The 25,085-nt window shown below is 43.9% G+C and overlaps 1 protein-coding gene across 1 annotated transcript; it reads left to right on the top strand.

Annotated features, from left to right (window-relative positions):
* Window positions 1-3,257: 3,257 nt before the first annotated feature.
* LOC128842745 (cytochrome P450 2J5-like) lies at window positions 3,258-24,907 on the top strand. The gene is made up of 9 exons (XM_054038891.1): window positions 3,258-3,570; window positions 4,948-5,110; window positions 5,946-6,095; window positions 8,666-8,826; window positions 16,978-17,151; window positions 18,000-18,141; window positions 19,119-19,306; window positions 21,567-21,708; window positions 23,880-24,907. Exons 1-9 carry the CDS (start codon window positions 3,328-3,330, stop codon window positions 24,056-24,058), a joined length of 1,542 nt encoding a protein of 513 aa, XP_053894866.1. The 5' UTR covers window positions 3,258-3,327; the 3' UTR covers window positions 24,059-24,907.
* Window positions 24,908-25,085: the final 178 nt, after the last annotated feature.

Below are 25,085 nucleotides of genomic sequence, written 5' to 3'. Positions count from 1 at the left end.
CCAACTCCCTATCCTGAGCCCCCTGCCCCACCTGTACCCCAACTCCCTGCCTGCATCTCTCACCCCAACCCCCTGCCCTGAGCCCCCTGCCTGGACCCTGTACCCCAACTCCCTGTCCTGAGCCTCCTGCCCCACCCCCTGCACCCCAACTCCCTGTCCTGAGCCCCCTGCCTGCACCTCTCACCCCAACCCCCTGCTCTGAGCCCCCTGCCTGCACCCTGTACCCCTCGTGCACCCCAATTCCCTGTCCTGAGCCCCCTCATGCACCCCAATCCCCTGCCCTGAGCGCCCTCATGCACCCCAATCCCCTGCCCTGAGCCCCCTCCTGCACTCCACACCCCTCCTGCACCCCAACCCCCTTTCCTGAGCCCCCTCATACATCCTGCACCCCAACCCCATTCCCTGAGCCCCCTCATACACCCCACACCCCTCCTCTTCCCCAATCCCTTGCCCTGAGCCCCTTCCTGCACACAGCACCCCCTCCCACACCCTGCACTCCCTCCCTCACCCCAACCTTTATGATGTTCACCTTTAAAAAAAAAAATTTCCCTGGGTGCACACCCTAATGAAATGTGCTGCGCACGCCTATGGTTGCAAACACTTCTGGCGTTATTGCAAGTTTTGCAGTTTCAGGCTAGTTCTGGAAGGAACTCTCGCAACCTCTCTCGAAAGCACTGTCGGCTCAGGAACGACACCTGAACTGCCCATGTTTCCCCCCTTCTGTTGATAGAGGCAGGTGTGCTGCAGCCTCCCCGGTGTGCTTTGAGCGGGCCAGAGCCCCCCCGAGCAGCTGTAGTGGAGCCACATCCCCTCCCTCCCAGCTCAGCATCAGAGGCCTTCTCTCCACCTGAAGTGGAGCACCCAAACAGATGCTACTCGAAGAAGGAGGAAATGTTACTCACCCTGTGCAGTAACTGTAGTTCTTTCAGTTGTGTCCCCCAATGGGTGCTCCACTACCCGCCCTCCTTACCCTCTGCTTCAGTTGTTCCCTAGGGATGACTGAGTAAAGACGGAACTAAGGGCAGTTTGCCCATACACCCCTCTATTGCCTCGGTGTCTGCTATGAGAAGGCATAGGGCGCACGTGTGGGCCAAACAGGCATTGCCAGCTAGAAGTCTCTGCTCAAGGGCTTGAGAGGCGCATGTGTACCTGAAGTGAAGCACCCATAGGGACACACATAATGCAGAACTACAGTTACTGCATGGGGTGAGAAACATTGCCTCTTGCAGCTCTTGGTATTAGCAATACTGTTGCTGGAGTAGAGAATAAGGGATGAGAGTAATATAGAGGGGGAGGAGTCCAGGTGACATGGTGATGGGGGAAGTGAACTGTGGGTTAGGGACTGGGTGCCATGGAGCTGTGCTACCTGGTCTTGAAATAGGGGCTCTGGGGCGAAGGGGACTGGAGGCCTGGCAGGGGAGACCTGAAATGCAGTGAGAGGATGGAAAGTCAGGTAACGGCTATTATCCCCATGTTAAACTGTAAACACTGAACATTTTCTAGCTGATAACCTTTTCAGATGTGCTCAGGCCCCACAATTGGAACCAGATGTTCAGAAGAGCACAGCTTGCATTTAGGCACCTAAACAAGTGGCTGGCGGTTTAGAAGAACGCGGTATGTTGGATGCTCTTTTAAAAATCTGGCTCCGATTCCAGCTGCCAGGCACTCGAAAAATCTTGCCCCCATGTCTTTTCAAAAGTTGGCTCTGCATGCTCAATATGGACAAAACTTCCTCCTCCCAGCTCTATTCCCGGGCATCATCCACCACCCCACAAACTTCTGAAAAACTGCAAGAAGAATGTCCCATTTTGATGGGCTTCATCAAAGCTGAAGGAGCAGGGTTACCTCTTCCGCAGACCTTATATATTTGCTTATTAACAGGCAGTTTACAAGAGCTTAGCTGAGCTGAATTCTACACAGTCAGATTCATTCCTTGGATACTGCAGAAACGTTCATTATCACTTATTTTCAAAGGTGTCAAAAACAATAAATACAAAAAGAGAGCTTATCCAGAAGCTATACAAGTTGGAAGATTTGATCTTCAGCAGGCGATCAGTAGGGAAAGAAAGGCAGCCATTTTATAGCAAAGGTAACAAAAACTGAGTGAAAAGATTGTATTTAAGGTCCACTTCTAAAGAAATGAACACATAAACAAATAAATAATTCTAGGAAGCGCTGCATGTCTGGGAGTGGCCCAAAGTGGTCCATGCCAAGTCTGTTAGCAAATTTGATCATCCTAGCCAGATGCCATGACCTGACCCTTCCTGGACACACACTTTATTCAACACCAGTGTCTCTTGGTTGCCAGTACAGCCTTTTTACCCCCATTATCTCAGGATGCTTGCCTGTGAATAGAGTGATCTACTCCTCCTAACTGTATTTCAAGGGCCCTGCAGATCTCTTAAATACCTACCGACTGACTACACCTCCAACTTCTGCTGGGTTTAAACAAACATCTAGTGTTTTGTAAATCAGACTAAACATAATATGAACCTAAAAAGTGTTTAGAAATTTTCCTAATTTCTATTCCAATGGGGACAGCCTGTTCTTATATGGACCCAGCCCTGCTTCCCCTCAGGACCGCAGTCTAGCTCTCCGACCCCCGCTCTAAGATATTGCTCCCTCTCCCCACAGCAGCCAACAATCCTTCAAATTCAAACCCTCCAAATCCCAAACAGGCAGACTGGGTGGAGCGTCCATCCAGGAGTCCAAGCCTCTGTGTCTTTACGCACCCAGCACCAAAACGCTCCAGTGACGAGAATCATTTTATACTCTTACTAGCCACAGGCCCCTTTCATAGTGGCTTCAGTTTAATATATCATATATATTTTGTCTTCAAACTATTTTCCTTATATATTCAGTTTTATTAGCTGGTTTTGGTTTGTTTGCTTTACTAAATAAGGTATTAATTAACCACATACAGTATCTTGTGGACACCTTCCCTCCCATTTGCAATTATAACAATCACTTTGTATGATAAAAAAAACATATGCTTAGCTGTTTTTAAATGCATTTTAGCTGCTGGGAACACTATGAGAGTCCAGATGCTGATGGATCACAATTTCAGAGCCAATAGCATGTAGCCCTGGTATCCATCCTAAATAGGAGAGTTTCTCACTGAAAAGAGAGATAGGTCACATATTGGGAGATCACAGAACAGGGTGGGTGTGGTTTGGCTAACTGAAATGGATCACATATTTCAAAGTTTACTAAAAACGCCTTTGAAACACTCTACACTTGCCCAACTAAGAGACGAAACAATAGAGAGAGTGAGAGATGACTAGAAAGGGCAAAGAACCAGAACCTAACAGAAAGTGAGCTCAGTGGATGCAGCTCCAAAACAATTTTCAGAGAGATAGTGCCCAGGCAGAAAGGAAATTGATAACACAGCACGGTGAGATGTTGGGGATAACTGAGGTTTCAGTTGCTCTGATTGTGTTTCTCCTGATTGTGCAATTTCTGAAGTTGCAATGGACACGTAGACGGCTTCCTCCTGGACCAACTCCCCTGCCCATTATTGGCAACTTATGGCTGCTGGACTTTAAACTTCAGCGAGAAGATCTTCTTAAGGTATTTATTTTAGCAGAATTCTGGACTTGACTGAAGTAGAGAGGCTTGGAATGATTGGGGTGGATTTAAAATTGGTATTGTACAGGAGTTACCTATTCAGTTATAGGGTATTCCTCAGCCTGACTTAATCATTACCCAAACACAAGAGACGTGGGAAAATGCATTGCTGGGAAAAAAGAATAATCACTTTCAATTGATATTTTTCTTCTTTCCTTTTGCTGTTCTCTCTCTAAGAATGTCCAAATACGTATATTTATAATGTACAGACTTTATCATCACAAGCCCAGTGTGAAGTAGTGAGAGCCTGATCCAAAACCCATTGATATCAATGGGAGTCTTTCGGTTGCCTTCACTGGATCTTGAATCAGGCCCTATTGTTTCCAAAGTGGTTCTGAGACAATTTAGATATCCTGTTTTGCCAGAGGCAGAACAGGTCGTCGCTTCTCTGGTATTTCTTCCTGACTGCGCGTGGCACTAGGTAATAGATACAGAAGATTCAGCCTTCTTCTAAAAAGCAACTCATTATATTCTAGTCATGGTTTGGACTCACTCTCTGCTATATATATTGTGGGGATCTCATTCGATAAGGCATCCATGGCAGGACTTTTCTTGCAGGAGGCACTATGCTATATTGGCACTGATATCAGTGAAATGTCTCCAGGCTGTGAGAACTTTGATCTCCATACCAGGGCCAACTGTACACCCTAAAACAAAATTTTGTAATAACCCAGACACTTGGTTTTAAGATGGAGCAGGAAAAACTGTATTCCTGTTTTGCTGAAGTGCCATTCTCTTGAGAAACAGTTTAAATAATTACAATAGTAAGAAATTCACTTCAACCCTGTTTCAGGAGAAAATACAAGTCTGACCTGAGAAAAGGCAATGAGAAGAAAGTTAAGAAAAATCACAGGGAAGCAGCAAGAAAAGAAACAAAGTGCAAAAATAGTTCTCTGCCTACATTGACACTGAGAGAAGCAAACACATTCAATAATTCGCAATAAATGAAAACAAAAAGGAAAAAACAAATACAAAAAAACCAAAAGAAAAAATAACAAGTGTCTGTTTATTCACTTTAACTTTGAGCTGATGTAATATTTTAGAAGAAGCTCTTTGGTTCTCCTTTTGTAGCGTTTTCCCTCCTGTTGAATGATGTTCTTTCTAATGCTTAATATCCATGTTGCATAAAATGGAGTAGGACTGGCATTCCATACCCAAAGTGTGTTACATTAGGAGGCTAAATTCTGTTGTAAACTCTAATCCAATTCAGTCAGAGGCAAATGGGTTTAGCCAGAGTTATAGAAAACATCTGAAAGAAGCCTTTCAACAGGGCTGCTGGTTGCTGTCAATTTTTCTGACTTATGTTTATCAACTCTCCAGTTAACCAACATCTATGGCAACATTTACACAGTGTGGATGGGACAGACACCTGTGATTGTATTGAATGGATACAAAGCAGTAAAAGAAGGCCTTCTCTCCCATTCAGAAGAGATTTCTGGACGGCCTCTCACCCCCTTCTATAGGGATCTGATGGGAGAAAAAGGTAAAAGATATTACTCTTTTGCAAGGAATAATATTGAAGTATAAAGGTGGCATTCTAAGGCAGAGAATTCTTCCCAGATACTGTCTTGCCATGTGGTACTTATACAGTTGGACAGCAAGGCTCCATTCAGAACTGCAATATTAAGAAAGAGAAAAACAGACCAAAAAAGACAAATCCTGTAATACTTACTCACATAACACATCACTGGCTACGCTTCTTTTCTTTCCATAGGATTCAGAGAAAAATTTGCCTACCAAGTTGGCCTTAATTTGGCTTAATTTTAAAGAGACTGTCTCCACATACAAAATGTATTCAACTGACATGTATTCCAGTTTCAGAGTAGCAGCCGTGTTAGTCTGTATCCGCAAAAAGAACAGGAGTACTTGTGGCACCTTAGAGACTAACAAATTTATTAGAGCATAAGCTTTCGTGGACTACAGCCCACTTCTTCGGATGCATATAAGAAGTGGGCTGTAGTCCACGAAAGCTTATGCTCTAATAAATTTGTTAGTCTCTAAGGTGCCACAAGTACTCCTGTTCTTTTTATGTATTCCAAGGTTTGCCTATAGAATTAAGCACATCTGACACACCAATAGATGAGTTATTCTATCCTCTCCAAAAGCTGCCACCATGGAGTGTCCAGGGATGTGACTATAAAAAGATATATAGTTATACTAATGGTGATAGAAACCCAAGTAACAGATCACAGCTCAACATCTGTAAAGTATGTCTTGTTTCCTCTTACTAGAAAAATGCATCTTAATTTAAACTTGCCTTCTGATATAAAAGGGTTTCCTTCCTAGCAAGAGCATAATGGTGTTTCTATTGTCCTCAGGTATTTTCCTGACAAGCGGTCACACCTGGAAGCAGCAGAGACGCATTGGTATGACATTTCTAAAGAGCCTGGCACTGGGTAAGAAAAGCCTGGAGCACCGAATACAGGAGGAGACCAGACACCTGGTGGAGGTCTTTGCAAATCAGAAAGGTAAATTCTTTGAAAGATTGAAATGTAAAGCTATTCTCTCTATATAAGACAGACTTGTTATCACTCCCGCAGCCTAAGACTACTTCTGTTCTTGAACGATATAAAGATGGTGCCTCATGGTGGTGGGGACTGTTATGGGTTTCTTAATTGCCTAAGTGAATGAAGCACTTTAAGAGGAGTGCTCAGGTTTGAGTGTACAGATTGACATTTAACATTTTTTAAAATTAATACACTGAAACCAATTTTTATTTCTTGTTCGTATCACTGTCCTATTGATAACACGGGGAGTTGGAACAATCCCTATCTTTAAAGTTACCTAACACTTTCCATTACACAAAATTCTTGTGACTTTTTGTGGGCGGCTTTACAATTCCATTGCTTGCAGGAGACCTTTGAAATTCGGCCGGGAGCGGGCCCTCAGGCTAGAGACATGCCTTTCCCTTTTCCCATGAAATTTCATGCAGGCCTGGATGAAATATAAACCACTGAAAATCACCATCTCCCTTCCCTCACTTGTGTTGTTCAGTAACATTGTGGCAGAATGCCAAGAGAATAATAACTGAACATAAATATTCTAAAAAGTCAGGTTTACACCACCAAAGAAGCAGCACCCTAATTCCTAAATAGTCCTGTCGCTCCAGAGGCAGCAGTCTCTGCTGCAATGCTGCAGGTTCAGGGTACAAACCCTGATGATGTATGGGAGGAGCAGGTGGGGCTGTTATTGGTGCACAAAATATAGCTTGCTTTTTCCCTTTTTCCTTTAGAACCGCCCCCCGGGGAATTACACATAGAAAACCACATTAAAATCATAGTTATTTAGGTTGCAAAGTCAAGCACTTGAAAGATAGGAAATGCCAGAATTAAGATTGCTGTTGGAACCTGAATTTTTCCCTCTCATGCAAATTCATTATGATTGCTTTTTACAGGTAATTAAAGGCTAAGAGTCCCGTGGCACCTTAAAGACTAACAGATGTAATGGAGCGTAAGCTTCCGTGGGTGAATGCCCACTTCGTCAGACGCACGTAATGGAAATTTCCAGAGGCAGGTATAAATATGCAGGCAAGAATCAGTCTGGAGATAACGAGGTTAGTTCAATCAGGGAGGGTGAGGCCCTCTTCTAGCAGTTGAGGTGTGAACACCAAGGGAGGAGAAACTGCTAGAAGAGGGCCTCACCCTCCCTGATTGAACTAACCTCGTTATCTCCAGACTGATTCTTGCCTGCATATTTATACCTGCCTCTGGAAATTTCCATTACGTGCGTCTGACGAAGTGGGCATTCACCCACGAAAGCTTACGCTCCATTACATCTGTTAGTCTTTAAGGTGCCACGGGACTCTTTGTTGCTTTTTACAGATCCAGACTAACACGGCTACCCCTCTGATACTTTAATTACCTGATCATTCATACACATACACACACACGCTCCCAGGACCTTTATTCAGTCTGGATGCACAAGACAGCGAAATTAACCATGCCCAGGCAATCTTGAATTTAGCATTTGCTAACTTTTGAGCACTTCTCTTTGCCACCTAAACAACATTATTGTAATGCAGTTTTGTAGAATGCAATATCAATTTAGATTGAAGCCAGGTGTATATGAAATGAATAACATACCTTACCTTTTAATGATAGCTTTGGAAATGTGAATACTTGGAAATATTCCGTTAAGGCCCCAGTCCAACTCCCACTGTATCTTCCACCGCATGCATCCGATGAAGTGGGTTTTAGCCCACGAAAGCTTATGCTCAAATAAATTTGTTAGTCTCTAAAGTGCCACAAGTACTCCTCGTTCTTTTTGCTGATACAGACTAACACAGCTACCACTCAGAAACCTGTAATCAATCAGTTTTTCCATCTCCTTTAATGGGAGCTGGATCAGGCTCTACAAGAGGAACGATGTAACAATCTTTTTCATTTTACAAGTGTACTTTTGACTCAGAGGAAAGCCTTGAGCTGAACCATGTTTGTCTTTATACTCTCTGAAAAAAATTAACTTAAGTTTTAAACTGCACCTGAGCTCCTGAAGTGATGGGTCATTTCAAAGTTTGTAAGAAACTAAAGCTTCAGCAGTAGAAAGGAAAAATTAAAACTCCTGCCTAGAAACGTGAGGACCCATGCTCTTATTTCAATGCACGGCACAGAGGGGAGCAAAAATGCAGTAATTCCACACAAAACAGGCCACAGACCAAACGGGGAAACGTAGATGCAAGGTTTGTTTCCTCCAAACGTATTATATTCAGTAGATCCATAGTTAAGGAGATTAAGGTATTATATTCATCGTTCCATAGTTAAGGAGAAGGACTAACAAAAATAAATTTCATGAATCTCTTCACAAATACCTTCAGTTCTTTTAGAAAAAGGAAGTCCTCTCCAGGTTCTAGTTCCTCTGTTTAATTTACATTAAATAGAATTCACTCCTTTGTAAAATGTCTCACTTATCTAAAAGTAGTTCAATCTCCTTTACATTGTACAACTGTTAATACTATTGTGCAGATTCCTTCGTGGTCCTTGTTAACACTCCTCACCACAGTCCATTCAGTGGTTCTAACTAACACCTGCTGTATTTGCAGGGAAACCCTTTGACCCCCATACCCACATTGTCCATGCTGTCGCAAATGTGATTTGTGCTGTGGTTTTTGGCCATCGCTTCTCCAGTGAGGATGATTCCTTCAACCGGCTCATCAAAGCCATCTATTTTGTGATCTTCTTCCAGGCCACTATCTGGGGCAGGGTGAGCATTCCGTTATTTCGGTTCTTATCACTGTAGAGTTTATCTGGGCTTCACCAGGAAAACCAGAGGGGTTAATGGTTACTGAATTATAACATTCAAAAAACAGTTGGAGAACACTTCAGTCTCCCTGGCCACTCGATTACTGACCTGAAAGTCGCAATATTACAACAACAAAAGTCAAAAACAGACTCCAACGAGAGACTGCTGAATTGGAATTAATTTGCAAATTGGACACCATGAAATTAGGCTTGAACAAAGACTGGGAGTGGATGGGCCATTACACAAAGTAAAACTATTTTCCCATGCTTATTTCCCCCCCACACACACAGTTCCTCATATCTTCTTGTCAATTGCTGGAAATGGGTCATTTTCATTACCACTACAAACAGTTCTTTTTCTCTCCTACTGATAATAGCTCACCTTAACTGATCACTCATTATAGTGTGTATGGTAACACCCATTGTTTCATGTTCTCTGTGTGTGTGTGTATATACATCTTCCTACTGTATTTTCCACTGCATGCATCCGATGAAGTGGACTGCAGCCCACGAAAGCTTATGCTCAAATAAATGTGTTAGTTTCTAAGGTGCCATAAGTACTCCTGTTCTTTTTGCGGTTACTAAATGGTTACTGTATCTACATAGTACAGAGATGGACATCTACCACAGGACATAATTTCAAAAAGTATTATGCAGGATTTTTGCTTATGAAGCAATAAATACACACCTCATAGATCTCATGTCTTATTTGTAGGACACCATCAGTAAATCATGTGGCCCAAGACTTGAGTTATTAGTACAAATCATTACTTCTTTTGGCAGATTTCCAAATCATTTATTGTGTTTCAAAACCAAGAAATGTTTACATAAACGTGTGGGTCTTAAACCAGATTTCTAAATGCTAGCACTAAACCTAACAAACACTTGCTCTTGGAATGCTGATTTTGTTCTTGGAAACCAAGACATAAAAGTACAGTTAATAAAATCCAAAACTTAGAAGCTCTGTCATTTTGAGCAGATTTCTGATCAGTCTCATTCAAGATCTGATCTACAAATCCTAAATGTATGTTCTATACTGCAGTCTCTCTCTCAGAATTTATGTTTAAACTAATCTGCATGTATATTCTGTATGGATGGTGCTTTTTCTTCTCCTTTTAAGGCCAGAAGGGGCCATCAAATCATCTAGTCTGACCTCTTGTATGACACAGGCCATAGAATTTTATCATGACTAAAGCATATTTTTTAACTAGGACTGTCAATTAATCGCAGTTAACTCACGAGATTAACTCAAAAAAATTAATCGTGATTAATCGCAGTTTTAATCACACTGTTAAACAATAGAATATCAATTGAAATTTATCAAATATTTTGGATGTTTTTTCTACATTTTCATATATATGGTATTCTGGGTTGTACTTGAAATCAAGGTGTATATTATTTTTTATTACAAATATTTGCACTCTAAAAATGATAAAAATAGTATTTTTCAATTCACCTCATACAAGTACTGTAGTGTAATCTCTTTATCATGAAAGTGCAGTTTACAAACGTAGATTTTTTTTGGTTACATAACTGCACTCAAAAACAAAACAATGTAAAACTTCAGAGCCTACAAGTCCACTCAGTCTTATTTCTTGTTCAGCCAATCGCTAAGACAAACAAGTTTGTTTACATTTACAGGTGATAATGCTGCCCTCTTCTTATTTACAATGTCACCGGAAAGTGAGAACAGTGTTCGCATGGCACTTTTGTAGCTGGCATCGCAAGGTATTTACAGGCCAGATATGCTAAACATTTGTATTCCCCCCTTCATGCTTCGGCCCCCATTCCAGAGGGCATGCTTCCGTGCTGATGACGCTCATTAAAAAAATAATGTGTTAATTAAATTTGTGACTGAACTCTTTGGAGGAGAATGGTATGGCCCCTACTCTGTTTTACCCGCATTCTGCCATATATTTCCTGATATAGCAGTCTCGGATGATGACCGAGCACATGTTGCTCATTTTAAGAACGCTTTCACTGCAGATTTCAGAAAATGCAAAGAAGGTACCAATGTGAGATTTCTAAAGATCAGTACAGCACTTGACCCAAGGTTTAAGAATCTGAAATGCCTTCCAAAATCCGAGAGGCACGAGGTGTGGCGCATGCTTTCAGAAGTCTTAAAAGAGCAACATTCCGATGCAGAAAGTACAGAACCCGAACCACCAAAAAAAAAAAAATCAAACCTTCAACTGGTGGCGTCTGACGCAGGGTATGTCTACACTATGAAATTAGGTCGAATTTATAGAAGTCAATTTTTTAGGAAGCGATTTTATATAGTCAATTGTGTGTGTCCTCACTAAACTCATTAAGTAGGAGTGTATCCACAGTACCGAGGCTAGCGTCGACTTTCAGAGCATTGCATTGTGGGTAGCTATCCCACAGTTCCCGCAGTCTCCACCGCCCATTGGAATTCTGGATTGAGCTCCCAATGCGTGATGGGGCAAAAACATTGTCGCGGGTGGTTTTGGGTACATGTCATCAGTTATCCCTCCCTCCATGAAATCAATGGCAGACAATCGTTTCACGCCTTTTTTCCGTGTGGGCGACATACTTTCAGCAGATGGTGCAGTAGGACAGCTAACTGTCATCATCGAACGACTGCTTCCGCTGCCACTCTGCTCTCCTGCTCTGGCCGCAGACGGTGCAATAGGTCAGCAAAACTGGTCTTCCAACCACCACTTCCGCTACCACTCTGCTCTCGTGGTGGTCTTGCAGGTCCTCTATATGACCATCGTCATCCGCCGCTTCCACTGGAACTCTGCTCTCCTGCTCTTGTCTCGCCATACCATGGCAAGCGTGCAGCCCGCTCAGCTCAGCTAACGGACACCGCCGCTGTTGTGTCCTGGCAGCAGAGAGTGCAGTAGGTCTGCAAAACTGGTCTTCCAACCACCGCTTCCGCTGCCACTCTGCTCTCCTGCAGATGCCATATCACGGCAAGCATGGAACCCGCTCAGATCACCGGGGCAGTTATGAGGATTGTAAACACCTCGCGCATTATCCTGCAGTACGTGCAGAACCAGAACCTGCAAAAGCAGGTGAGGAGGCGACAGCAGCGCGGTAACGAGAGTGATGAGGACATGGACACAGACTTCTCTCAAAGTACAGGCCCTGGCAATTTGGACATCCGAGTGGCAATGGGGCAGGCTCATGCCATGGAACGCTGATTCTGGGCCTGGGAAACAAGCACAGACTGGTGGAACCGCATAGTGTTGCAGGTCTGGGATGATTCCCAGTGGCTGCAAAACTTTCGCATGCGTATGGGCACTTTCATGGAACTTTGTGATTTGCTTTCCCCTGCCCTGAAGTGCAAAAATACCAAGATGAGAGCAGCTTTCACAATTCACAAGCGAGTGGCAATAGCCCTCTGGAAGCTTGCAATGCCAGACAGCTACCGGTCAGTCGGGAATCAATTTGGAGTGGGCAAATCTACGGTGGGGGCTGTTGTGATCCAAGTAGCCAACGCAATCACTGAGCTGCTGCTATCAAGGGTAGTGACTCTGGGAAATGTGCAGGTCATAGTGGATGGCTTTGCTGCAATGGGATTCCCTAACTGTGGTGGGGCGATAGACGGAACGCGTATCCCTATCTTGGGACCGGACCAACTTGGCAGCCAGTACATAAACCGAAAGGGGTACTTTTCAATGGTGCTGCAAGCACTGGTGGATCACAAGGGACGTTTCACCAACATCAACGAGGGATGGCCGGGAAAGGCACATGACGCTCACATCTTCAGGAACTCTGGTCTGTCTGAACAGCTGCAGCAAGGGACTTACTTTCCAGACCAGAAAATAACTGTTGGGGATGTTGAAATGCCTATAGTTATCTTTGGGGACCCAGCCTACCCCTTAATGCCATGGCTTCATGAAGCCATGCACAGGCACCCTGGACAGTAGTCAGAAGCTCTTCAACTATAGGCTGAGCAAGTGCAGAATGGTGGTAGAATGTGCATTTGGACGTTTAAAAGCACGCTGGCGCAGTTTACTGACTCGCTTAGACCTCAGTGAAACCAATATTCCCATTGTTATTACTGCTTGCTGTGTGCTCCACAATATCTGAGAGAGTAAGGGGGAGACATTTATGGCAGGGTGGGAGGTTGAGGCAAATCACCTGGCCACTGATTACACGCAGCCAGACACCAGGTGGTTAGAAGAGCACAGCAGGACGCGCTGTGCATCAGAGAAGCTTTGAAAACCAGTTTCATGACTGGCCAGGCTACGGTGTGAAAGTTCTGTTTGTTTCTCCTTGATGAAAACCCGCCCCCTTGGTTCACTCTACTTCCCTGTAAGCCAACTGAGACCTCCCCACTTCAATCACTGCTTGCAGAGGCAAAGTCATTGTTGTTTCAAATTCATGCATTCTTTATTAATTTGTCACGCAAATAGGGGGATAACTGCCAAGGTAGCCCAGGAGTGGTGAAGGAGAAGGGAAGCACTGGGTGGGGTGGGGGAGGAGGGAAGGACAAGGCCACACTGCACTTCAAAACTTATTGAATGCCAGCCTTCTGTTGCTTAGGCAGTCCTCTGGGGTGGAGTGGTTGGGTACCCAGAGCCACCACACCCACGTTCTTGGGCATCTGGGTGAGGAAACTATGGAACTTGGGGAGAAGGGCGGTTGGTTACACAGGGGCTGCAGCAGCAGTCTGTGCTCCTGCTGCCTTTCCTGCAGCTCAACCATATGCCAGAGCATATCCGTTTGATCCTCCAGTAGCCTCAGCATTGTATCCTGCCTCCTCTCATCATGCTGCCGCCACCTCTCCTCTTGCTCCCGTCATCTCTCCTCTCACGCGTCCCTCCTGTCCTCACGTTCATTTTGTGCTTTCCTGGATTCTAACATTGTCTGCCTCCACGCATTTTGCTGAGCTCTTTCAGTGCGGGAGGACTGCAGGAGCTCAGAGAACATTTCATCGCGAGTGCGGTTTTTTTCGCCTTCTTATCTGCACTAGCCTCTGGGACGGAGATGATAGGGGGAGCGCTGAAACATTTGCAGCTGTGGGAGGAAAAAAAAAAGGAAGAGTAGTATTTAAAAAGATATTTTTTAGAGAACAATGGGTAGACTCTTTCATGGTGAACCAAGCTGCTAACATTACATAGCACATGTGCTTTTGATACAAGGTCGCATTTTGCCTCTTATATTGACGGCCTGCCGGATTGGTGTGAAAGATCACGCAAGCTGGGCCAGGCAACAGAATTCGGCTTGCAGGCAGCATGATAAGCCACAGTCTTTTGGCTTCTCTAACCTTCATAACATGTGGGAATGGTTTCAAACAGCAGCACCCTTATTTCCCATACCAAGCACCAGTCCTCAACACTGCCCGCCCCGATGATCACGAGTACAAATACCAAATGGTGAGAGACAAATGGATTCTCCAAAGCAAAAATAAGAGGGAGATTGCTGTTCTTGTTTTGAATAAATTAAGTTTGCTTCCCCCATATTCTTCCTTTTTGCGACATTCTGAATTTCAGAGATTGATGATCTAACCATAACATGAACCATTCCCCCTCCCAAGCGGAATGCTGTGAAAGTTGAAGTAAAGACATTTTACATTTTAACAAAAAAGAGTGTCGGCAAATCAGGTGACACCGTAAACAAGAAGCGGGCAGCATTATATCTCCTGCAAATGTAAACAAACTTGTTTGTCTGAACGATTGGCTGAACAAGAAGTAGGACTCAGTGGACTTGCAGGCTCCAAAAATAAAACAATGTAAAATTTTAAATGCAGGTTTTTTGTACATAATTCTACATTTGCAAGTTCAACTTTCATGATAAAGAGATTGCATTACAGTACTTGTATTAGGTGAATTGAAAAATACCATTTCTTTTGGTTTTTTTTACAGTGCAAATACTTGTAATCAAAAATAAATATAAAGTGAGTATGTACACTTTGTATTCTGTGTTGTAAATGAAATTGATACATTTGAAAATGCAGAAAACATCCAAAATATTTAAATAAAAGGTATTCTATTATAGTTTAACAGTGTGATTAATCGCGCGATTAATTTGTTTAATCGTTTGACAGCCCTATTTTAAACATCTGTGAAGTTTATCTGTTTATTGGGCTATGTTGCCTTTCTGGCATTCACTGATAGTATTTTGGGGTACCCTGAAGCCTTCAAGTAGGGGGGCTTCAGAAGTTAAAACATAAATGTAAGTGAATTCTGCAGAAGTTGCTCGGTTTAGTCCTAGAGACCAAAATACTCTATCCACAGACAAAACACAACATAAGTAATGTAAAAGAAAGCTTCCCACAAATGACTTCCTAACTGTGCAACTCATCTCTGTTTTGGAGGGAACACATCTACTTCAGCCTCGATATCCACTGAGTCCTCAGTCTCTTTAGTGAGAAGGTTGAACAGGGTAACAATTGTCAGCATGGTTTTATAGTATAGCACTGCACCTGCTCCCTAATAACTAGACTAGGAGTACTACCACCAGCTCATTACACATAAGTCACTGAGCAGATGTCCCCGCTCTGCAGCTTCTGGTCAACACGCTCCATGGCCTGGGCTCATGGTCTCGATGGGTCTGTCTACACTGCAATAAAACAGCCAAAGCTGGCCCGTCAGCTGAGTCAGGCTTGTGGGGCTCCGGCTGCGGGGCTATAATATTGCTGTATTGGTGTTTGGTCTGAAGCCCAGGCTTTAAGACCCTGCAATGGGGGAGGGACCCAGAGCCCAGGCTCCAGCCCCAATATCTGCACTGCAATTTTACAGCCCCGCAGTCTGAGCCCCGCGAGCGCTAATTAGCTGATAGCAACGAGCCAAGGGTGTTTTATTGCAGTGTAGACATAACTTAAAAAGCCGTCCAAAGCTCCAGGACAAAGGCCGTGGGTCAGCGACTGTGCCCCTCTGGCACAAAGGAACATTCAACCTCTAGGGGTGACCTGTGTCATGGAGTCCCCGGGCGATGCTCTGGAACTGCTCCCTATGAAGCCAGTCAGGACTCTGGTGAAGTCTCCTCTCTGTGAGCAGATTGTCTCCAGGGCAAGAAGCTCACATGGCTTCACCTTCCTGGGTCTGACTCTGAAGCATTCAGCATCCTCTGCCCCTCGGTGCGCTTCCCACAGCGAGTCCGCCCAGGCGGGGTCCTGGGGAAGCCAGAGGGTCCTGCACCCCCACTTCGCAGTCAGTCATGGCTCTTAGCCAGCCAGTAAAACAGAGGTTTATTAGATGACAGGAACATGGTCTAAAACAGAGCTTGTAGGTACAGAGAACAGGACCCCTCAGCCGGGTCCATTTTGGGGGGCAGTGAGTCAGACAACCAAGTCTGCCCCTCACTCCGCATCCCCAGCCAGCCCCAAACTGCCTCACCCTCCAGCCCCTCCTCCTCTGGACTTTGTCCCTTTCCCGGGCCAGGAGGTCACCTGATTCCTTTGTTCTCCAACACCTTTAGCCATCACCTTGCAGAGGGGAAGGGCCCAGGCCATTAGTTGCCAGGAGACAGAGTGTTGGCCATTTATGTACACTGGCTCTTTGCTCTGCAACAATTACACCCCTTTATCCCACCACCTAGAGACTTAAGAAATGCATAAGGGAAACTGAGGCACCCCTACAGTATTCAGAGAAAACATTAAGAACAGTCCCACTTGGAATTCAATCCACAGTCTCAGGTTGTGACCGTGGATTGAATTCCACCAGGCATTAAGGACCATGACAGACCTAACTACTTTCCGCACCTAATGCTAGGTGCATTTCTTCAACCTGGCCTTCTCTTACCTAAACACAGAGCAACAAGTATATTTACATATATTAAAAAAAACCACCCTTCTGAAACAAGACACTCCAATGTACACGCTTCTCCCTCTGGGGAGAGAATGAGAGAACAAACTACACGATAGGTGTGCAGACACATTGTTTAATGAGCACTGGAGAGCATTCAGATTCTACCATGAATAAGCACAGTATAAAAATGTATATAGAACAGAATATTAGTTTATTCCAGATCAGAACTGACCACTTAAAGCAGAAGTTACAGGTTTCATATTCCTACTAGAAATGTAAACCCTCCAGTCTCTTCACGCTTTTATTTAAGTTTTCATGACACTTTAAACTCCCTCCAGTTCACTTGCTTATATCAAAGAACTCACATCATCGCCCCTATGTTTTACCCATAGATGTATGATGCTTTCCCATGGCTTATGTATCATCTCCCAGGACCTCACCAGAAAGTGTTTGTGTACAATGATTTTATGCACAATTTAGTTAAGAACGAGGGCCGAGGTCATGAGGAGAGATGGAAAGACGATCCACAGGATCTCATTGACTTCTACCTGGCTCAGATAGCAAAAGTAAGTGCCTGTACTCTGTATAACACTAGCTTCTCCTTAGCCTCACTGTCCACTGCAAAGAGACTTAGTTGAAGGATTGCTAAAATAATATTATAGATTAATATTTCATATCTTCCTGTAATTTGGGACTTCAGAAGTGTTTTTGTTTTTTTCCCCCCATTTGTTGGGCATTTCATGAGACGTTTTCATCAAGCAACATTGTAACAGGGTTGGCTGCCTCCCACGTGCCCCCCTTTGGCTAGGGGTAGTGCTGCAGTACCCAGTCTCAGTTTCCTCTCTTGGTTCCTCAATAAACTCAAAAGAGGCTTCCACAAGTCCAATAACAGCACTTCTTTGGGCTGATTTTAACAACATAAAGTTCCAAAACAAACACAAGAGCTTTTCCACTCAGCCTTAAGCTGGGCAGAGCCCCTTTTCGCTGTGGTATTGTTTCTTCCTCTGTTCTCTAAACCACTGGAGAAGACACAAGGCCTGGCCTCTCCCCTAAAGGAAAACAAGAACTTCCAGATGGGTCTTTCTACCTAGCCCCAAATCCCTTCCCCTGAAACCACTACAGGAGAGAAATACTCTCCCTGAAGCTTCACACTGTAGCCCCCATCCATTTGGCCATCCACAAGCCCCTGTTTTTCTACCCCCACAGAGATTCGATTTAGTCACACACTTGCCTGTCACATGGCTTGATTCAGTCTCTCCACCAGGGGAAGCAAATTAGCTGTGTCACAGATGGGCTAAGACCTACTTCTCTTTAGAAGGACCAGCCAACCTGTGAAAAATATGTTAATTACTACACAGTCAACAGTACTGCTGTAGAACCTTCTGCTTTCAAATCTTGTGACTGTCATCTTCAGACCAAAGATGACCCCACGTCCACCTTTAATGAAGATAACATGGTTCAGACCGTGGTTGATCTTTTGCTGGGAGGGACAGAAACCACAACTATCACCCTGTGCTGGGCACTCCTCTATATGCTGCAATACCCAGATATCCAAGGTGGGTGAATGCGCATCAAAGGGACACACATAGAATTGTAGGATATCAGGGTTGGAAAGGACCTCAGGAGGTCATCTAGTCCAACCCCCTGCTCAAAGCAGGACCAATCCCCAGACAGATTTTTGCCCCAGATCCCTAAATGGCCCCCTCAAGGATTGAACTCACCACCCTCGGTTTAGCAGGCCAATGCTCAAACCACTGAGCTATCCCTCCCCAGTTAAAGTTTGCACATCGTTACTAAACAAATATTAGCTCAGATTAACAGTGTGCTGTAAAATAAAGTGACCTGCCAGCAATAAACATCAGTGCTCAGCTGTTAATATCTAACAACAGCTCAGAAAGGAGAATTTAATCTATGAAATATCATGAAAGGAAATAGAAATGTGCTGTCACCACCAGCTGCCTGAAATGCAACACCAGGAGGTGCTTATATAGGCTATGGTCTCCCCCTTCATACTAAGACAATAGCAAGGGGAGACAGCAGGCTAAAGGGGCAATTTCACAAGTAAAACAAGTATATTTTCTCTTACTAATACTTTCTCATTGCCAAAGTAGAAACAGTGAACAAAATCTAAAAATTTACCTAATCTGACATGTATTTATAACTTTCCTGTCAAAAGATATGGTGAATATAATGGGAATATGTCAATGTCCCTCATTTCATCTAGATGGGAATACGCAGGCACTTCTATAAAAGATTAATTTGAAAGAGAAGTACCATTTGAGAAATTACCTTGAGCTCTGGGGACACGCTCCCTCTCTCTAAGGATCAACTTCAAACCAATGCAGGGATCAAACCACACTCCAAAGCATCTCATGGCAACATATTTTATAAAACCCTGGATTGTATATGTCCAGTCAAGCAACACATAGCAAGTTAACACAGCTTTGTAAAGAGATGGGCTTATTGAAAAGAAAATCAGAAAAAGGGATGAAAAATATTAATGTTATAAATAAAACCAAGTATTTCTTTGCAGAGAAAGTCCAGAAGGAACTAGAGACTGTCCTAGAACCTTCCCAACTAATCTATTATGAGGACCGGAAGAAACTGCCTTACACAAATGCTGTGATTCATGAGATCTTGCGCTACAGCAACATTACTGCTGTCGGGGCCCCTCGACAGTGCGTGAAGGATACAACAGTGCTGGGGTTTCCCATTGAAAAGGTACAATGGTATTCTCCATGTTACTAACCCCTGCTTCTTTTGCATCATTACTACTAAGGGCACGTCTACACTACAGACGTACGTCAACCTACGTTAGGTCAACTTACCGCCACTTTTACAGCCTACACTACAGATTTACAGCCGTAATTACTGCGGTGGCTGATGTCCACACTACCCTCCTTTTGGTGGCGTGCGTCCTCACTAGAAGCACTTCCACTGACTGAAGAGGGGCAGTATAGGAGGGCTGAGAGCCAGGGCTCTCAGCTCCCTGCAGCTCCTCACTGGGAGCCCAGCCGCCCCCGACCCTGGGCTCTCGGCTTCCCGCTGGTTGTGGAGGCCAGCCACCCAGGCTTCTTGCCTCCCCGCTCACAGCTGGGAGCAGGGGGCAGCTGCCTGGGTTCCCTGAGCAGGAAGCCTCCGGGCAGCAGCCCAGCTGGGAGCGGGGGGCAGCCGGGCTCTAGCTGTCCAGATTTCTTGTCAATTTCACCGCTCCAGCATGGAGCGGTAAAATTAACAAGACAGCCAACAGCCACTGTGGCTACACAGACACTGTGTCGTCCTAACTACACCAACATAAGCCCTATGCCTCTCGCGGAGGTGGAGTTATTATGTCAGTGTAGTAGGGCACTTACATCAGTGAGACAAAGCTGTGGTGTGTAACTGACATAATTAGGTCAATGTAAAGTGCCTTACATCCACCCAATTGTGTAGCGTAGACCAGCCCTAAGTATTCATGTTGCACTCATGCCTAGCAATCCTAATCAAGGATTGGGGCCCCACTGTGGTAAGAACTTCAGAAAAATAGCGAAGACGACAGTTCCTGCCCCAAAACATTTTCAGTCTATACATGACACAGGACACAACAGGTGGACAGAACAGGCAAATAGGGTGGAAGTAGGTTGGGAGTAGAAAAATGAACATAGATTTGCAGTAGTCTGGGCCTGTAGGCATCGTGGCATAGAGCAGATTTTAAGGGTGGGGGGGAAGATACAGTGGTGTGCTTTATGAATTTGATTGAGCTTTTTTCCCCACACATATGAGAGGATCATGGGAGAAAGCATAGAGGCGTTTGAGGGAGATGATGATTAGGGCTGCCGTCGCTGGCAAAGCGAAGGCAGGAGCCAACAATTCAATATGCCAGTAGATCTTACAGAGAGCCCCACCCTAACTGGTGAAGGGCCAGAAAAGCAAAGACAAGGAGCTAGTGTCTGATGTGGTAGGGTAGACAGACCCAGCAAAGAAATGGAAAGAGATGGTTGATGTGGTTAGAGTGACAATCCTAGTAGCAGAATTTTGAATACACTTGAGAGGGACAATGTAGCTGGCATCAAAGCCAGAGAGGAAGAGATTATAGGGCTCATGGCATAAAACGATGAGATTAGATGACAGTCTGGACACAGACAAGGCCAAATCTTTGAAATATTATATTGGTGGCAGCAGCAAGACTTGGCTGCAGTCTAGATTTGTGGGTTTGGAGAGAAGGCCAAGTTGATAACATCCAAATTATGGTTTTGCAGTGACTGGGAGGGTGGTGGTGTTATCCACAGCAATGGAGTAAATGGAGAAGGCCAAAACTCAGTTGAATTGAAAGTTCCAGCTGGACATCCATGAAGAAATGTCAGAAAAGCTGCCTCAGATGCAGGACTGGATGGAGAGGAACTCAAAGCAGTAGTTACAGAAGGCATATTCTATAAGTGTGGAGGTGGAGGGGAGAGGGACAGGGAGACTAATAGCAGAGGTAAGTGGGGTCAAGGTTAGATTTTTTTCATGATAGGGAAGAGAAAATCATGCATTTATTGAGAGGAGTGGTTAAGAGAGCAAGGAAGAGGGTGAATGGGATGAAGAGATATGGAGGTAGGGTGGGATCGGGCTGCTGGGGCAGCTAGACGGATTAAAGGAGGGCAGATTAGAAACCTCTATGTCAGTAACAGAGGAAAAGGAGAGAGTGTGATAAAAGGAAAGAGAGGGCAGGAAGAGGGGAGGTCACATAAGATCTTGTCAATTTGCAAGAGAACATTTGAGTACAGTACTATCAGATGTGACCCTGGTGAACCAAGCTGATAAACAGAGACATGAGGCTAGACAGTCTCTGAACCACGCAGCTGCTGTAAAAGGGTATAGCTCTGTTGATGTCAATGAAGCCACCCTGATTTAAACATGCTGAGAACCTCCTCCTGTTTTCTCTGCTTAGCTAACAAAGACTAATTCACAAATAGAAGACAATTAAGTTTTGCTTTTTTTTTTTTTTTTTTTTTTACAGGGCACAATTGTATTGCCAAACTTACACTCTGCTGTATACGACTCTGAACACTGGGAGACCCCATGGAAGTTTAACCCGAGTCACTTTCTCGATTCAGATGGCAACTTTGTAAACAATGAAGCATTCTTACCTTTCTCAGCAGGTATGTCATTGGCATCTAAATCTGTCTGGTCTGTATATCTCACTGCGAGAGCTAAGGAAATTATAGGATACTAAAGTTAAAAAAAAATGGATGATGAATGACTCAGGCAAAATTATCTTACTAATAAACAGCAGGGATTCAGGTCAGGGGTTCTAATGTACACCTCTACCCCGATATAACGCGACCCAATAGAACACGAATTCGGATATAACACGGTAAAGCAGCGCTCCGGGGGGGTGGAGCTGCGCACTCCGACAGATCAAAGCAAGTTCAATATAACGCGATTTCACCTATAACGTGGTAAGATTTTTTGGCTCCCGAGGACAGCGTTATATTGGGGTAGAGGTGTAATAGACACAAAAAAGTTATGCATCTGTCTAGCATTTCACAACTACACATAATCACATTGAAGATGCATACAGGCGTCCCCCGGGTTACGCAAACCCGATTTACGCAAATCCGCACTTACGGAAAAAGTTCCATAAGCTAGAAATAGGTTTTTGTTTTTTTGGGGCGCGTAATGGTCGGGTATACGTTTCCGACTTACGCAAAATTTGAGTTATGCAACACTTGCATAAGTCGGGGAGCATCTGTACAAACAAGGGAGAAACCTGTCTATCTGAGGTAGACCCATTTCCATAGCAACTCAACACCTCACAATCTTTAATGCATTTATCCTCACACAACCACTGTGAGGTAGGGAAGTGCTGTTATCCCCATTTTACAGATGGCAAACTGAGTGACAGAGACACTACATGGCATGCAGGAAGTCTGTTGTGGGGAAGGAAATTGAACCTGGGTTTTCCAACGCCTACGGAAATACCACTGTCGCTGGACAATCTTTCCTCTCTAGTAGCTAGAGAAAACTAGTATCTAAGATCTTCAGTGGAACATCGCTAGGTAGATCTTCAGTTAGAATCAGACTCTTCAACAGCAATATTACACACTACACGGCATGAGAAACAAGTATGTAACCTTTGATTAGACAAAGAAACAGACAAAAAGTACTAAGGAATTAGCCCTGCAAGTATGCACATCAGATTCATCTGGAATCATGTTGGAAACAAAAGCAGTACAGAGCAGCAAACAGGTCACAGTAACTGGAGATTTAATTGTAAAAATAAATAAAAATACTGACAGAACAACCAGTCACCCAGACAGAATGTTAATTGGGCAGCAGCAGCAAAGTAAAAAATGATTGCGGGTTCAGCGTAGGTGACAGATTAACTATGAATTTATCATGTCATGCTGTGGCAATAAAGGCAAATACTATCCTGGGAAATATATACAGTAGTCACATTAAACAAACTGTGCAGATTTGGCAATCATGTATGCAAACAGGCACTCACACAACTGCAGAAAGACAATCGACGCAACCATTTAAAAATTGGGCATGGCAAGTTTTCTTTTTTGGTTTACACAGATTACATTATAGAAAAACAGAAGTGGGTATCTCGAGGTACATTCTGAAAGCACATCGCCAGGATAAAACATTGACAGTAACTGGAGTTGTACGGTTATCTTCCTATGCACATCTTCAAAACGTTACCCCATGATTTTTTTCCAAAGTGACTCAGAACTTAACTCCTAAACTGAAGTGTTTTGTAATTGGCCCAGAACAGGGGACAGGAAGGGCAAGAGATAGAGGGTGCAACTTCATCACTGTAAATATACCATAGTGACAGAGGCTATGCCTATACTTAGAGCTGGGGATGCAATTTCCACCTTAGGCCAACATATCAGCACTAGCTCTGAGCGAGCTAGCACACTACAAATAGAGTGTAGATGAGGCAGCACAAGTGATGGGTGGAGTTAGATGCTCCGAGTCTGCAAGCATCTGAGATGCTAGCTACATACATGGGGCAGCTAGCCCTTCTTGCTGGTCCCACCGGGGCAGCCATGCTTTATTTTTAGTGAGCTAGCATGGGCATGTCTCTGCGACCTGCCTGTGAATTACATCCCCGGCTCGAAGCATAGACATACCCTGGGCCAGATCTATATCTAGCATCTCTCAGCTAAAGAAAAAATACATAGATTATGTCCCCCTGAGGCAACTTCTCACCTTAGAGTCCAAGAGATTCAGTAGAATTTTGTTTGGAAATTCACTTTTCTCTGACTCACTCTGTGCAATCACTTGTAGGAGTAATTCCCTTCTCTTGTTCCTTCTGTAGGGCATCGGGTGTGTTTGGGGGAACAGATGGCAAGAACTGAGCTCTTCATCTTCTTTGTCAACCTGCTGCGGGCGTTCACGTTCCAGCTTCCAGAGGGAGTGAAGGAAGTCAATCCGGACTATATTTTAGGGGCTGTATTGCAGCCACAGCCATATAAGCTTCAAGTGGTTCCACGCTAGTCTGAAATGAACCATAAAGTGCAGGTGATTCTGTCAGGGATTTTTTTTTCTTCTAATATCCATCTTGTACTTTATCTTATTAGTCTTATTTGATAATTCAGTATTGTGACAGTGGATGGAGATATTTTAATTTAGGAACTTATTAAATTTTAACTTTTAAAAAATAAATGCATTTGCCAAAAATCAAGAGATCTTCAGTGTACCCAAGTGCAAGGTAACACCTATTGGAAAGAATTATCTAAACTATTTCTACCCAGTAGAGATACTGATGAACTAGCTGTAGTACTTTAGAAAAGATCGGTGCATTATCATGCAGCGCTCACTACAGATGCCTGCTCAATGTGCTAATAAGATGTTAGACTGTATTACAAATGAGTCAAAAACAGCAGAAAATGAAATGGCATTATATGAATTGGTGATTCAGTCCCACCACTGCTGCACAATTGTCCAGCTACAATAAAGATGCGTTATTTTAACTGAACTTCAGTGCGTACCATTCACTCGTCTGTGTTCACAAAACCTCTCTTCTCTCTTTCAAAGTCCACTTAACATGTTTTTATCCAAAGGCTACCACTGTACTTTGGGTCCCCTTTCCTTTTACTCTCTTTGGGAGGACTATTCGAGTAGTAAAGTTAAGTATACGCACGACTGCAGTATTAGGGCCTCTCACAATCACCGTTCTTTTGAACACCTCTTTGGATTTGGCAATGTGACATGTCACTAGAGTTAATGGATTTTTTTTGTACACCGCCTTCTCCTGGTTTCCTCATTAAATGTTTACTGTCTCTTTACAAGTTGCTTATGCATCTGTTCTATTATATCAATCATGGCATCTTTAGGAACCAACTATTTTTTTCTTAAGAATCCCTCATTTCCTCTTACAACTCCATCTTCTTTTGAGAAGTTAGTGGAACAACATTCTACTACTGGTTACTTTAAGTAACGGCACTGGACTGTTGAGAACTGATTAGATCAAATTACCATCATTTCTTAGGGCCACCCCTAGATATAGCACCATTCTATGAAA

The sequence above is a fragment of the Malaclemys terrapin genome, chromosome 9, assembly GCF_027887155.1.
Source record: "Malaclemys terrapin pileata isolate rMalTer1 chromosome 9, rMalTer1.hap1, whole genome shotgun sequence".
Lineage (NCBI taxonomy): Eukaryota > Metazoa > Chordata > Testudines > Emydidae > Malaclemys > Malaclemys terrapin.
Note: the sequence above shows the minus strand (reverse complement) of the source record. Positions and strands in the feature narration are given on the sequence as shown.